General features: G+C 39.1%; 1 protein-coding gene and 1 long non-coding RNA gene across 2 annotated transcripts in view; both read left to right on the top strand.

Moving 5' to 3' along the window:
* LOC122138073 overlaps positions 1 to 796 on the top strand; it is a 2,154-nt gene extending 1,358 nt beyond the window's left edge. Inside the window, exon 4 of the mRNA XM_042728874.1 lies at positions 792 to 796. Within this exon, the coding sequence (XP_042584808.1) occupies positions 792 to 796 (5 nt within the window). The remainder of the gene's footprint in view (positions 1 to 791) is intronic.
* Positions 797 to 1,294: 498 nt separating this feature from the next.
* Positions 1,295 to 2,723, top strand: LOC122137849. The gene is made up of 3 exons (XR_006155091.1): positions 1,295 to 1,486; positions 1,592 to 1,811; positions 2,697 to 2,723. It is a non-coding gene; the product is annotated as an uncharacterized LOC122137849 (long non-coding RNA).
* The last annotated feature ends 11,868 nt before the right edge of the window (positions 2,724 to 14,591 follow it).

Here is a 14,591-nt window from a genome sequence, read left to right as displayed (position 1 = left end):
GATTTTATTTATTTTACTTTTTTTAAATAAACAGAGTAAATGAAACGGCAGCAGCAAGGCTAGCAAGACTGGATTGCATATCAGATAAAGAAATAAATGCTGTAACTGTGGAAGGAGTTGTCTTTAGTTTAGTCTAACTCTCATCTACCAGAGAGAGCACTTTGCTAGCTATTAGGTAACCTAGCTACTCTTCTTCGAGTCTGGACAGTCCACAGCTTGAACCTTTCTGAATTTAAAAGTGAGCCTCACTGGCTCATTTGTCTGCTAATGTCATCAGGTCCCCTTGTCCATTAAGTAAGTTTGATGATTCCTTTGTAGGATATATATATACTTTTTTTTTTTTTTTTTTTTTTCAGAAAACTTAAAGTGTTTAATTATTTAAAAAAAAAAAGTAATATATACTATAATAATAATTCTATGATAACAGGTTTCATAGAAGGCAGTCTACCCAGCGACTGGCAGAGGTGTGTATGATGCTCCAAGATGAAAATTTGACACAGTTGTTCCTGGAAAGGGTGATGGTGATCTGTCACCTTGTAATTTGTCCTGGGAGGTTTTATCTTGCTACCTATTCAGGGCACCAAAAAAAGCAAGTCACACACTAGACCTTGCTTGCAGAAGGTAGATTTAATATTCTGAATGTTCCGAGCCTTCTGGCTGTACTGGACACAGTTTTGCTTTAAAGGCAAGACTTTTATTGGTATACAGTTAAATATATTCAATCATATCTACACACTTTATAGTGTTGTTAGTATCAGACATTCTAAAAATAATTCTTTCTTATAATGCAGGATAAGCCCACGGTTTTGTCAGGGGCTGCACTGAAAGAGATATACCAAAAACGTGCAGGCCATCTGATTGTGAAATTAATCAAATCTTCAGCTAACCCTGATTAACCTGTGCATGAGAGAGCTTGATTCAACCGACTGCAAAAGCCTCCCCTGTTTTGCCCTACACTATAGTGATGGGTTAAAGCTTCAACCTTACCCAGACTCTATCGCCTGGAAATAATGAGACTGGTAGCATCGTCAAACTTCTGCTGGGGAGTTTCCGGGTCTGAGGTAATGTGCTCACTTCTTTTGTTCAGCTTTACATTTAAAAGATTTTTGCATTGTTTCGTTGTGCTTATTGTCTTGCTAACACCATTGCTTCACTTCTTTATTGACTAGGAGTTGATAGGAAGCTGCTATTGAGCTTCTTTCTTCATGCCTCCTAGGACTTGGAAAAAAAAAGGATATTCTGTGTCTTCCCTCTTGAGGCTGCACTGAACGAATAGAGCGGACTTCTCCAGCAATTCTTCCCTTGGCGGTGGCCGTTTTGGTCAAGAGAATGGGGATCTTCTAACTATGAGTCGTATGGATTTTACAGCCATTTCTTCTACCATTAAAACTTCAACATGTGACACAGAATTGATTTTATACGACTGCCAAGCAGATGATTCTGCACTTGAGATTCTGTTCCCTATACTGCACAAAGTGCATCTTTAGTGAGTCCTCATATACTTTTACATAAATTAAGGTAATTGTTTTTATTTTTGTTATATTTCTACAGATGATTAAATGATTCAGTTGCAAAAATTTCTGTCTTACAGCTTGGGCAAAAGCCTTCTTTGTCAGATTTTAACCCTGATTTTTAATGCACCCATGGCAATGTCTTTGCAATGGGCATCAACACTTTCCAAAGCTCTTGGAAAAGAGCTGGACCTCAGTGACACTCCTCTTGACTACCGTACATGTGAGTCTCTGCAGTTGGTCTTGGATTACAAAGAGGAGCTTACACATCTTAATCTCAGCTATTGTCAGATCACAGAGGTCTGGGATAATTTCTAACTTCCCATTTGGTAGTATTTGCAAAACTTTGAACAAATTATTCTTTAAAGGGATAGTTCACCCAAAAATCAAAAACAAATCATTATTCAAAAAAATAATACACCAAAAAAAAAAAAAAATTACATCAATAACTCACCCTCATGTCCGGTGCCATTTTTGTTCAGTTCCATTTAAAGATTTTGCATTCTTCATGTCGTTATTGACTTGTAACACTATTGCTTATTTATTGGCTAGAGTGATAGGAAGATGTTATTGAGCTCTTCTCTGCCTCTAAGGACTTGAAACAAAAGGATATTCGGGTCTTGTCACCTCCTTGACTGCACTGAAACCACGAAACTGGACTTCTCAGCCAATTCTCCGTGGCAGTGGCCGTTTGGTCAAGAGAATGGTGTATCTTCTACTATGAGTGTACAGGATTTACACGCCATTTCTTACATTAAACTTAAATCATGTGACCACAGAATGATTTTTACGACCCAAGCAGATGATTCTGCACTTGAGATCTGTTCCTATACTGCACACAAAAGTGATCTTTAGTGAGTCTCAGTCTACTTTGACATTAAATTAAGGTAATTGTTTTATTTTTGTTGTAATGTTCTACAGAGGGATTCAATGATTCAGTTCAAAACGTTCTGTCTAAGCTGGGCACAAGCCTTCTCTGTCAGATTTTAACCTGATTTTTAAGCCACCAGGCCATGTCTTGCAATGGTGAATCGCACTTTCCCAAAGCTCTTGCGAAAAGAGTGGTGTGTCCTCAGTTTTTTTTTTAGCTCTCCTCGTTGACTACCGTCCTGTGAGTCTCTGCAGTTGGTCTGGTATTACAAAGAGGAGCTTACACATCTTAATCTCAGTATTGTAGTCACAGAGGGGTGTTTGGATCTTTTACTCCCTCACTTCACAAACATGCTGATTTTAGAGGAGTATCATGGGCTAATCAAAAATTAAATGAAAACCAATGTCTATTTCTTGTCCTAACTCTGAACACTTTGTTTTTTTCAGTTAACTGGAAATTAATTACTGACAAAGGGGGGCTGAGACTGCCACCAAGCCTTAGAAGAAAACAGGTAGTCACAAAGACCACATATGGTGGATTATGGTGTTAAATTTTAGAGTTGTGCCGTAGCACTGTAACACTGAAATGTTAATGTGGGAACAAAATACATTTTAACAGATGGCTCTAAAAAAATGATAATAGGCTTGAAATTTAATAGGTCCTTATCACAGTGAGTACCACCTAGACTATTTGGATGTCACTCTTTATTTATTATTTATTATTTATTAATAAGTAGAAAGTTTATAAGTTGCACAATGTAAAATCAAACTTTCTATGTACGTAAAGTCTGGTCATCTTCAGAGTGCCGCGGTGGTGTTTGTTAAATTACAGTTTTGGTTTGTTCTGGTGTATAGGACAAATTAAATTCTTGATAATGTTTATTCAAGAGTTGACCACAGCCTAGTGACAATCAAATAACAGAGATGGGCCTCATGGTGAAAGAAGCAACGCTTTGATACCAACAGACTGATACAAGAAGATGCGTCCAACCCCAGAAATACATTGCAAAAGATTTAAGATCAAAAAACGAGATGGAAAAATCAATCAATACTTTTGTTAAGGTACTGGTACAAAACATTTGTTACTGTTGAGTTACATTTGTGATATTGTTCAGATATTTAGATCAGTATTCTGAAATTTTTTTATGTCATATGAAGTTTGACCTGCACAGAAAGAGTTAGCTAGCAAGAGCCTTAATCATTAGTTGGGTGAAAATGAAGGAATTATTTTTGTTTTATGAATGGTGAATATAAGTGGAATGTCCTTAAAGACCAACAGATCGTGAAGGATGATTTGCGGGCCATTTGCAAACATAAGGGTAATGTGGTAGGAAGGGGACCTCAATCTTTATTTAAAGATGGGTGATAAAGAGTGCCCATTCTTGATTAGTTGTCAGCAATGTATGCTGAGATTATCTCTGTAGTTTAGGAGATGCAGATCTCTGTCACCTGATGTTAAGGTGCAGGGTGAAGAGAGTGATCATTTCCAACTGATAAATAAGGTAGTTAGAATACAAGCGAGAAAAGCACAGGTGCAATAAACCATTATGCATTTGCTTAATACTTATTTCTCACATTAAAATACAACTTCAAGAGATAGTTCAACCAATGAACCACGCTCATGTGATTCCCACCTGTTTTGACTTCATTCAAAAGAATTGTGTTTTTTTTTGAAATATGATCAGGTTTTGTCCATACAAATATAAGCAAATAAACAAATGGTTGTGGTATCAACATTCTGACCAAAATATCTTCATTGGTGTTCCACAGACATAAAAAAATAGAACATACTACAGGTTTGGACCCAAATGTGAGGTGATTAAATATAACAGAATTCCATTTTGGGTGAATATCCCTTTACACGACTAGATGTAACATCAGGCATGCATTTCATTTTATCATAGCATAATCAAATCACCGAGGTGTGAAAAATCATGCAGGCAGCTAAACAGTTTGACCCGATGTGCAATCAAATGAGAGCTTATAATTCACACCAGGATCCCACTTTCCACTTCTTGCAAGCCGGATTATGCATGTAGTGCCAAAAGCAGAGCGGGTCTCATAGAGAATCGTGCACAGGGGGATATGAGCAAAACTGTGCTTTCTTTTGCTATTTCTTTAGCCATTTCTCAGTACTTTCTGTCAGTAATCAATTACCTATCAAAAAGGTGTATTATACTTGTTAGTAATAATAAGTCCTGTAAAAAAATTTGAATTAATGCTTATATTGTAGACAGAAGAGGTCGCTAAAGAAGTTTGAGCATGAATTAGCCAGTAAATAATGGAAGGATTTCCTATAGGTCAGTAAATTTCTCTCTGTCTTTGAAGTATGACTTCTATATCATAATAAATATGACTTTTTCTGTGTGAGAAATAGTTTCTCAAATGTATTATTATTACTTTTTTTTCTTGCGGGTTTCAGTGATGGAAAACAGAAGGCCTTTTTCATGTGACAAGCATAACTGGGCTGGTGTTTGGTTAGATTGAAAGGAAATGGATGTGTAGAGTACAGTGTGACTCACTGGAAGACTGCATCACCTCATTAGCACTCACTATGAGCCTGCTGGACATCTGGTTGATATCAAAGCCCCTACAGGAGAATATCTATGAGCTTCACCTTCACACACTGTGAGACATGTAAGCGGGTTAAAGATTAAAAGCATGTGAATGAATGGATACCATATCTATACATGTTAATATAGCCTACATATTATGAATATTCTAATTATTGTATACAGTATTGAAATAATTGTTGCTCATATCAGTTCAGTTTCATCATCATTCATGATGTTAGCCTTCTGTGAACTTTATTTGTGGGCGCTGACTCTACATAAATGGCTCCTCACAAAGCTCTTAAAAGACTTGACTAATGCTTAGAGCTGAATGACCTCATTATAAAACTTAATTGGGTTTTTGTCTTTCTTTTTACTACTTCTTTTTCTATTTACAGTTGATGCAATTGGAAATCTTTCTGTTGTCCATATACATGAGGACACTCGGGAATTCCTCTCTCCAATTAAAATTTCAAGAACACATATAGCTGTAAATGTCTGTAGGTTATCTGAGCTTGGGATTGTGCATGAGAATAATAAAAATAACAAAACCATCAATGGCCAGGTGCTGCTGTTCCAGGAACCTGATACATCATCGACACAGCAAAGGCTATGGGTTTTTCTATTGCCAAGTAATGTTCCGGTCTCTGAGGTCTGATAACCTTTAATTTGTACTCATTTCATTTTTGAGAGATTATTTTTAATAAACATCACTCATAGTCTTGTTTGGTCAGCAGATTAAAGAACAGCAAAAAGAGTATATGTTCATCCAAACCAGCTCTGACTGCAAACTACAGATAAATGCAAAGTACGCTCTGATCTCAAAAAAAGCCAAAAGAGTCCAACCGAAGGTAAGTGAATTCAGAGATGGTTTCTCCCAGACATTTGCTTATCCACATCTGTTTTCACCGCAAAGACAACCACAAAGTTGTTTAATCACACTGTGAAGTTAAAGGGATACTCCACCCCAAAATGAAAATTTTGTCATTAATCACTTACCCCCATGTCGTTCGAAACCTTAAAAAAGCTACGTTCGTCTTCGGAAAACAATTTAAAGATATTTTGGATGAAAACCTGGAGGCTGAGACTGTCCCATCGATGCAATAAATAACAGTGTCAAGGTCATAAAAGGTATGAAGTCGTCTCAGAATATTCCATCTGCCGTCGATGTGCAATCGGGTATATGAAGCTGAGCGGGAACACTTTTTGATAAGCGAGAAAACAAAAATAACGACTTTATTTCAAACAGTTCCTTGTCAACAGTCTCGACGCTGTGTCTCTCCAATGTCACCGTATGCTGTGTATGCTCTTCGGTTGTCATCCACCGCCACAAGGATGTGCCTGAACACAAATGGCTCAAAGTGGTTTCTACATGTTTGGCAGACGCGCCGTACTTGTGAGCGCATGCATGCACAAGCAAGAGCATAGCAGCATACGGGTGATATTCGGAGAGACCAGAGGAGACCTGTTGAACAAAGGATATGTGAATAAAGTCGTTATTTTTGTTTCTTCGGTCTTACGCAAAAAAGTGGTTCCAGTCAATCTATAATACCCCAGATTGCAGGTCTAGCGGCAGATGGGAACGTATTCTGATGACGATTTTTCCTACAGCCTGTTTATGGACCTTGGACCCCCCCCCACCACCTTGTTATTATTTGGCACATTTTCACTGAAGGAGACCCAGAGGATTGCAGTCTGATGGCAGATAAGGTAGATATTCTGATGACGGACTTAGCTCATAACTTTTAATGGAACCCTCTTGCACAGCTTGGTATAGTGTATAGTTACTTGGTTTTTTTCTATCCTTTTAGAAAATGTGTATCTCAAGCCTCCAAGACGGGTTATTCAATCAAAAATTTATCACGTATTTAAAATTTGATCGTTGAAACGAAGAACGGAATGGAGAATTTTAGGGTTATGGAACAGGAGATAATGCTTGTTACGCGAGGGAATGAATGATACAGTGGAATTGATTTAATTGTTGGACGCCACAAAAAACTTTCATCCTGAGTTGGGGCTATACCTGGGAAGAGGGGTGTAGAGTATCCCTTTTTTTTTTTTGCTTTATTAAACTGTTCATAAGCATGGGGTTTTACCATGTCCCAGATGGGCCACCACATTCAAGGCACTAATACTTGTCGGGATTTTATTATAACTGAGCGTCACGGGGAATGCATCTATGTCATATAACAGCCTGATAATTGTTGTGTGTATAGTTATGTGTGATTTTTTGTATGATCCTTTAGAAAACCAAATTATTTGAACCCTCGCAAAAGTAATACCCATGCCTGCATTCTGATTCTTTAGAAGATTCTTCTTCAGAGTAAAGATCGACACGATGAAAACTGCTTGAATGTGATCGAATTAAAAAAGTTCAGTGATACTAAATAGAAGCAAAAGGCAGATGTGATTGCTGTTCAAACTGGTGTGTTGGAATCATGGGATTTTAAGAATCAGTGAAAGCCATAGATGAGTTCATGAAGAAGCTGGCTGGGTTAATGATGAATCTGTGACACGCTCCAACTGAAAGCGACGATCTGCGAACACAAGCTGGCCTTCCAGTTTTGAGTATATCGCATGCTTTTCAATCATATTGTAGACAGATCTCAGCACACAAAGCACTTTTTATTAACACTCTAACATTCAGACTGTACTTTAATGACTTGTTGTTTGGTTGAGATTCACAGAATGGCATCCGGAATTTTCTAGTATAGCCTACCTGATAATATTTGTCTGGTTTGTGGGTCTAATTGATGCTTTAAATTGATTGTAAAGATGCTTCTTGGGTGATATCATGGAAGTTCATACAACTGTATTTATTTAGCTGAATGCTTTTAATCCAGAGTAAGAAAGCAACAACTGGAAGCAGGAGAGTACCAAGAGTTCAGTGCTGCATAGGAAATGAAACTGGTAATTATGACACTGGAGTGAGATTCCTCAGCCTAGTTCGCTACTTTGGTATTGTCCAAACAGACTGTGTGTGTGTATCTTGTGAAACTTTTGTAAAAATTGCTCATGTTCTGACTTTCACCTATTGCTGCAGATTGATGGCTGCTGGTGTAGTCCTCTATGGCTCTCTCTCGCTGGCTCTGACCTGTGCTGCCGGGTTCAGGTCTGCTAATTGCTAGCCAACTTGGCCCCTGCCTGTTGAATTGGCTCTGACCTGTACTGCACTTTATCTACCTGTCTTTGACATGGTTTCTTCTTGAAGAAACCTTGAATGAATTGCTGCTGTGCCTGACTTTGTCCCCTTTTAATTTTTTTCCTTTGTGTTTTCCGATTGTGCCTTTAATCTTTGAAACAACAGGAAGAAACGTAACATAATGATTTCTATTTTAAGCGGTGCTGGTGCATCGTGGCAACACAACTATAAGCACAAACTCAGACTCTAAAGCCCCTTTCACACTGAGATTCTCAGAATCAGAAATCAGAATCAGAAAGAGCTTTATTGCCAAGTATGCTTGCGCATACAAGGAATTTGTTTTAGTGACATCAGCTTCCAGTACACATTGTTGACAACAGCAAAAGCACAGACCAAAAATATATATGTTGCAAAATAAATTGAATAATAAATAAATTGTATGCAACAGTTGTTTTATGATGATAATGGAATAGAATACAAGTCAGATGCCAGGGATGTACTAGGAATGGAGGGGTACAAATAAATATAAGGATATTCCACTTTATTGCATAAGGGGGAACATTTAACTGTTCATGAGTAGATTACCTGTTGGGAAGAAACTGTTCTTGAAAGCCTGACTGTCTTGAGATTTTATTATGGGCTCATGAAGCTGCCAGTTTTGACGAAAAAGTAATGCGTGGAGGAGGTGCACTTCCCATGTTGATCCAGAGTGATTTTCACGCCCTTTTCCTCACTCTGGATGTATACAGTTCGAAGGGTCACCAGTAGGCGAGCACCACAATCCTTCAGCAGCAGTCCAGAATCAAGGTTCTCTCAGGCCTTACTGATGTCTGATTTTGTAGCTGAACCAAACCAGACAGTTATTGAAGTACCACAGGAAAGATTCAATGACTGGCATGGTTTAGAACTGTTTTGTGCAGCTGCACTGTGGCAGTGATTAAACTTCCTACAGTGTGTGCAGGGAAGTTCACGACACCCAAGTGCTGCCCGCACTTAACTAATGTGGAGTCAAATGTGATTGAGCCTGCACGTTCAGGTCCTGAGACCCGCCAGGTGGTTCATGGTCCTCGTGATATGACTCCACTGCAGCCACAGTGCTGTCTATAATGGTGATCTGAATGGGACGGGGGATTTCAAACTAAGTCCACTATCATCTCCACTGTTTTGAGATGTTGTTCAGCTCCAGGTTGTACAGACTGCACCAGACAGCCAGCTGCTCAACCTCTTGTCTGTAGCAGACTCTGCCGCGGTCGTTGGATGAGGCCGATAACTGTAGTGTTGTCTAGTTAATTATGCAACGCTTGACAGAGGGCTCCTTTTGTAGGTGCAGTCGTTGGTGATCAGGAGAAGAGCAGTGGGGAGAGAACACATCGAACTGAAGGCGTACACCAGTATTGTGGTTTTGATGATTTCAGGATGAATACCCCCTGTGTCTCACCAGCTGTTGCCGTGATCTTAAAAGGAAAAAGCTGATGATCCACTGAACAGATCGAGAGACAGAAGGGTAGAGTTCCTGCACAAATCGAGGCTGTAGGCCAGGACTAATGCTCAGACCGCAGTCTAAAGGACCCATAGTTTTTGTGACAGCCACGTACCGTTGACGGGATCAACGGGACACTCGCTAGGTATCGGTGGACGAAGGACCTATAGACAACAGATAAGGTGAAGCAGCGGCTGATATTTAATTAAGTTTTATTTTATAACGCTTAGACTTCGCTTTTAAGTCGCACATTGTGCAGACGGCGCTAACTATGACTATCACTAATTCCTCACCAAATTAAGAATCGAGCTAGTTTTATTAATTACTACGACGCGAATTGTGTGCCGATTTCATAAATCCTTGCTACAGCTTTAATGACCTAAGCATTATAAGTGAATCTAGCCAGCACATTAATTAAAACTTAATATCGATGACAGAGCATGGTTGATGGGCAGGTTTGTAAGATTTACCTGCAGCTTAATGTATTAGTGTGAATACTGGCTTAATACTCAAGAGCCTTACCATATTTAAGTATAAAATATCTTTTATAATTAAACTACACCTGACTGCCTAGTTGCACTATGTGTTAAGTCTCGTTGTTTCAGCATTATTTTTGCAATGATGAATGAGGCGCTGGCAGTTTTGTATTACTTAGGTTAATTTGGCCTAAACTGCAGGCTCTTTCCACATGCTGTCCATTGTTATCATGTGTTAGTTTCTGTCACGTTCTGCATGGCCAATATGAAGTGATTTTGATTTGGTTAGCTCATTGTAGGATTAGATGATTTAAAAAAGGCACTAGATATTTTCATGATCTCAAAACATCTAACAAGTCTTCCTTTCTGGTCAAGATTATCATTTCAGGTCAGAGTACAATATGAATTATTTTTTGCACAATGCCTAGTGCACCATTTTTGCTACTGATATTTTGTTATCACAAAAGTGATTGTTCTCTGATAACTATTTCAGTGAAGTGGAAGAATTTAAGGAAAGATTACAAACAATTGAGGAAAGAAGGAGATCATTCAATTGGTGGGTATTGCTCTTATGTAATTTCTACACATTTGAAGCTTGTGTAATTAGATGTCAGTAACATGAATATTCTGTTTGGGTCTCCAACAGTGCATAAGTAAATAATTCAGATATATCAGTTGAATAAAAGAACCAAATGTTTCTTATTTATCCCTCTCTCTCTTCTGTCTCTCTCGCCTCTTTCTCTAGAGCTGAAGCCTGTTTACCCTGCATCCATGCAGCAAATCTGATGGAAAAGGGGTGTTCAGCTTTGGCGCTGCTGTGATGTTGTCATAGGACGACATGTGCATACATTACTTATATATAGATATTATCGGTCAGTGTTTGAATCCTGCAACACTCTGTATCGCTTTTTAAAGAGCCTTTTTATGTTATCAGTATTTATTTGATCAGAATACTAGAGGGTCAGAGTTGCAAAATGTTATTATAATGATAAATATGCTTTTATTTAAATTATCCTCAAAGAGCATTTATTTCGGTGATGCAAAGTCTGAATTTCATCATGACTCCAGTATAAAAGTGTCACATGATCCTTAAAAATCATTCTAATATGATGATTTATTATTAGAATTATCAACACAGTTGCCAAACATTTTTTGGAAGCTATGAGGCCTTTTTTTTCAGGATTCTTTTGATGAATAAAAAGTTAAAAAAGGAACAGCATTTATTCAAAAATAGCGAATCTTTTCTAACAATATAAATCTTTTCTATCACTTCTTAACAATTTAACACGTCCTTGCTGAATAAAAGGTTTAATTTCTTTTCAAAAAAATGAAAATAGAAATTTAATGACCCCAAAACATTTGAACAGTAGTGTAGGCCGTAAGAAAAAGATTTCATTTTAAATAAATGCTTTCTCTTTAAACTTTTATTCATCAAAGAATCCTGAAAAAAAGCATCACAGCTTCCAAAAAAATATTTGGGCTGTTGCCAACATTGATAATTCTAATAATAAATCAGCATATCAGGAATGATTTCTGAAGGATCATCATGTGTGACACTCTTAAACTGCAGTCATGGGGTGATGGAAATTCAGGTTTTCATCACAGAAATAAATTATATTTTAAAGGATATTTAAATAGAAACCATTATTTTATATTCTAATAACATTTTGCAAGATTACAGTTTTTTTTTCTGAATTTTTGATCAAATAAATGCAGCCTTGATGAGCAGAAGAGACTTCTTTTTAAAAAAAAACATTAGCAAGTCTTACTGATCCCCCACACACACACACTTATATATATATATATATATATATACACACACACACACACACACACACACACACACACACATATATACATGTACATATATATAAATAAACATTCTTGAAACCATTCTTGTGTCTTGTCTTGCCTCTCAACAACCCTTTTTAAAATATCGGGCTGTAATTTAGTGACTGCACACGCCTGATTCCAACTTTAACTTACCTGATAATGGTGAGCTAATTCACCTTTAAGGAGGTTAATCAGTATACTGTATACCCAAGAGACTAAGACTTTTAAGGTTCTCCATTTTTTTTTACAAATTGTTTCTGAAATTGATATATAGCTTTCATTTATATTTTGTGTAAATTCATGTATAAATTTGCACCAGTGACTCAGCTTACACTTTAGTAATTTAACTTCTTTGATGCATTTTTTAAATCAAAATCACATTTAAAACAAATACTACTGAGATTAATATATTGATGCTATGTATACAAACATGACTACAAACTAAACCAACAGGGTCCTAGAACTGCGGTCCTGAAAACTGCAGCCATCGCTATATCATCCATTTCACGGTGCCTGTCATGTTAAAAAAAAACTAGGTCCTAGAACCGCGGTCCTAGGATCTGCGGTCCTGAAACTGCAGCCTCCAGTTGTGCAGGAACATACTATTGGATAGAGCTAGGAACAGAGAGCTGGGTCAGTTTGAAGCAGGCTGCTGGGATGATGGTGCTGGAAAGTTTAACTGAAAGTCCACAAACAGGATCCTCACACATAAGCCCTGTTTTGTCCAGATGTTGCAGGAAGAAGTGCAATCCCATATTGATTGCATCATCCACGGACCTGTTTGCCTCGGTAAGCAAACTGCAGGGGGGTCCAGTAAGGGTCCTGTGGATGTCCTTCAGATAAGCCAGAAGGTAGTAGACACGCATTACCTATGTATTATTCTGGAGATAATACACGGGTAATGTGTCCCGCAATTGTTCCCAAGATCGTTAGATTTTGGTTCATTCACACTGCCAGTGATTTCCTGAATCTGTGCATGGGTTCACACCCAAGTGTGCCTCACTAGTCCTCAAAAAGCCAAGCCTTCATCGATTTCGACCACCCCCAGGTGGTTGGTCCTTAGTATATTTCATAAACCCTGCCTCTCCATGTAATCTATCGACGTGGGGACAAACGTAAACAATTAAATTTCACTTTAAATATTTTTTGTTTTCAAACACGGTTTATGCGCCACATTTGATGTAGATTTTATCACGCTTGATGTAAGTTAGTCACACTTGGTGTTAGTTTCTTTTTAAAATAAGTTTGGTTTTAGTTAATTATGTGACGCCTATAAAAAACGGGTGTGTGATTTGCTATGGGATTGATAGCTGAGACTGACAGCTTCTCTGAGCGAAATCTGAGGTACCCAACTGACTTTTTTCAGGATCTACAGGAAGAGATTTGAGCTGCATTTACCTTATTTTAAAACAAGCTTATATATGAAAATCAGCAGACAAAAAATGGACCAGCCGTCAGACTAATTTTAAAAAAGGGCCAGGGCGCAGGCGGTTTGCGACTCCGCGGGAGTGTGGGGCGGGACGCGGTTCCACTGCCTCCTCTCTCTACTGAGCAGACTCTGGTCCCGGAGCTCGCATACTGCGCAGACTCTGGTCCCAATCAGCGTATCATGGCCGCGCGCCTCTATTGGGACAATGGCGGCTTTCACTTTTTCTTCTTCAATGGAATGAAGGCCAGCTTCCGCCTGATCTTTACATTCTCGCCCTGTTCACACTGAGATTCCCAGATAATACGGTGTTTCCCCGCACCATTCTCGGATCCCAGATTTTTAGTTCATCCACACTGCCAGTGATTTCCCCGAATCTGTGCGCGCGCTCACCACAACCTGTAAAAGGCCAATTTCTACGTCTCGCCGAGTAGCAGTGGGTAGAAGGCTGCACCAGCATACACCACTGACGCGGCACCATTACCGCCGCACTTCCCTCGCGGCCACCTGATGCGCACCTCCTCCTCGTGGTTAACTACCAGCTGCGGACGACGGACTGCAAGATCTGCAGATCGATTGGCTCTGGCTTGTAGTATCACGCTTCCTCCCACGATTTCCTCGAATGATCTTCTGCACTCTGGACCGCCTACCATTTTTTAAATTTCGAAATTCAGTGAAGAGCCAACATGGAAATGGACCAAGCGACCGAGAGATTAATTGAAGAAGTGAGAAAATACAGCCATCTGCGGCTGACTCTTCAGGAGATTACAAAGACTGCCAGACGGGCAGCCGCACTGCGCGGACTCTTAAACACAGTGGAACCCGGCCACAACTAGTGTTTCTCGGGCGTGTGTAACTGCAGAGCAAAACAGACATACGCAGAAGTATATAAATGCTCACGACGGCTACGCTTCTGGCACGCGCGTGAGCCTACGCACTGCGACTTTTTACGCACGCACACCTCGGACGCGAAGAAGTAAATTGGCCTTAAAGGTCCTGTGAATGACATCGCGGACATCAGGATGCCGACGCAGTAATGCACAAGTCGAAAACGCTTAGGCATGCTTAATCCTTTACATAACCAGCTTAACGATCTCAGCTTCAGAAGCGCGGATAGTGAGGAACTACCTGATTCTGCTTCATTACAGTTTGCACATATTTTTTCGCTACAGAACGCTTTGGATCTGCCTTCAAACGCCTGTAAAAGAGTCGATGATAACGCGGCGGCCATCACTCACGACACACAATCGCTGCACGGCATTGGTTCTGGCTTTTGTTCCCCACAGAGCTCGCTCCGGGAC

The sequence above is a fragment of the Cyprinus carpio genome, chromosome B7 (assembly GCF_018340385.1).
Source record: "Cyprinus carpio isolate SPL01 chromosome B7, ASM1834038v1, whole genome shotgun sequence".
Classification (NCBI taxonomy): Eukaryota; Metazoa; Chordata; class Actinopteri; order Cypriniformes; family Cyprinidae; genus Cyprinus; species Cyprinus carpio.
Note: the sequence above shows the minus strand (reverse complement) of the source record. Positions and strands in the feature narration are given on the sequence as shown.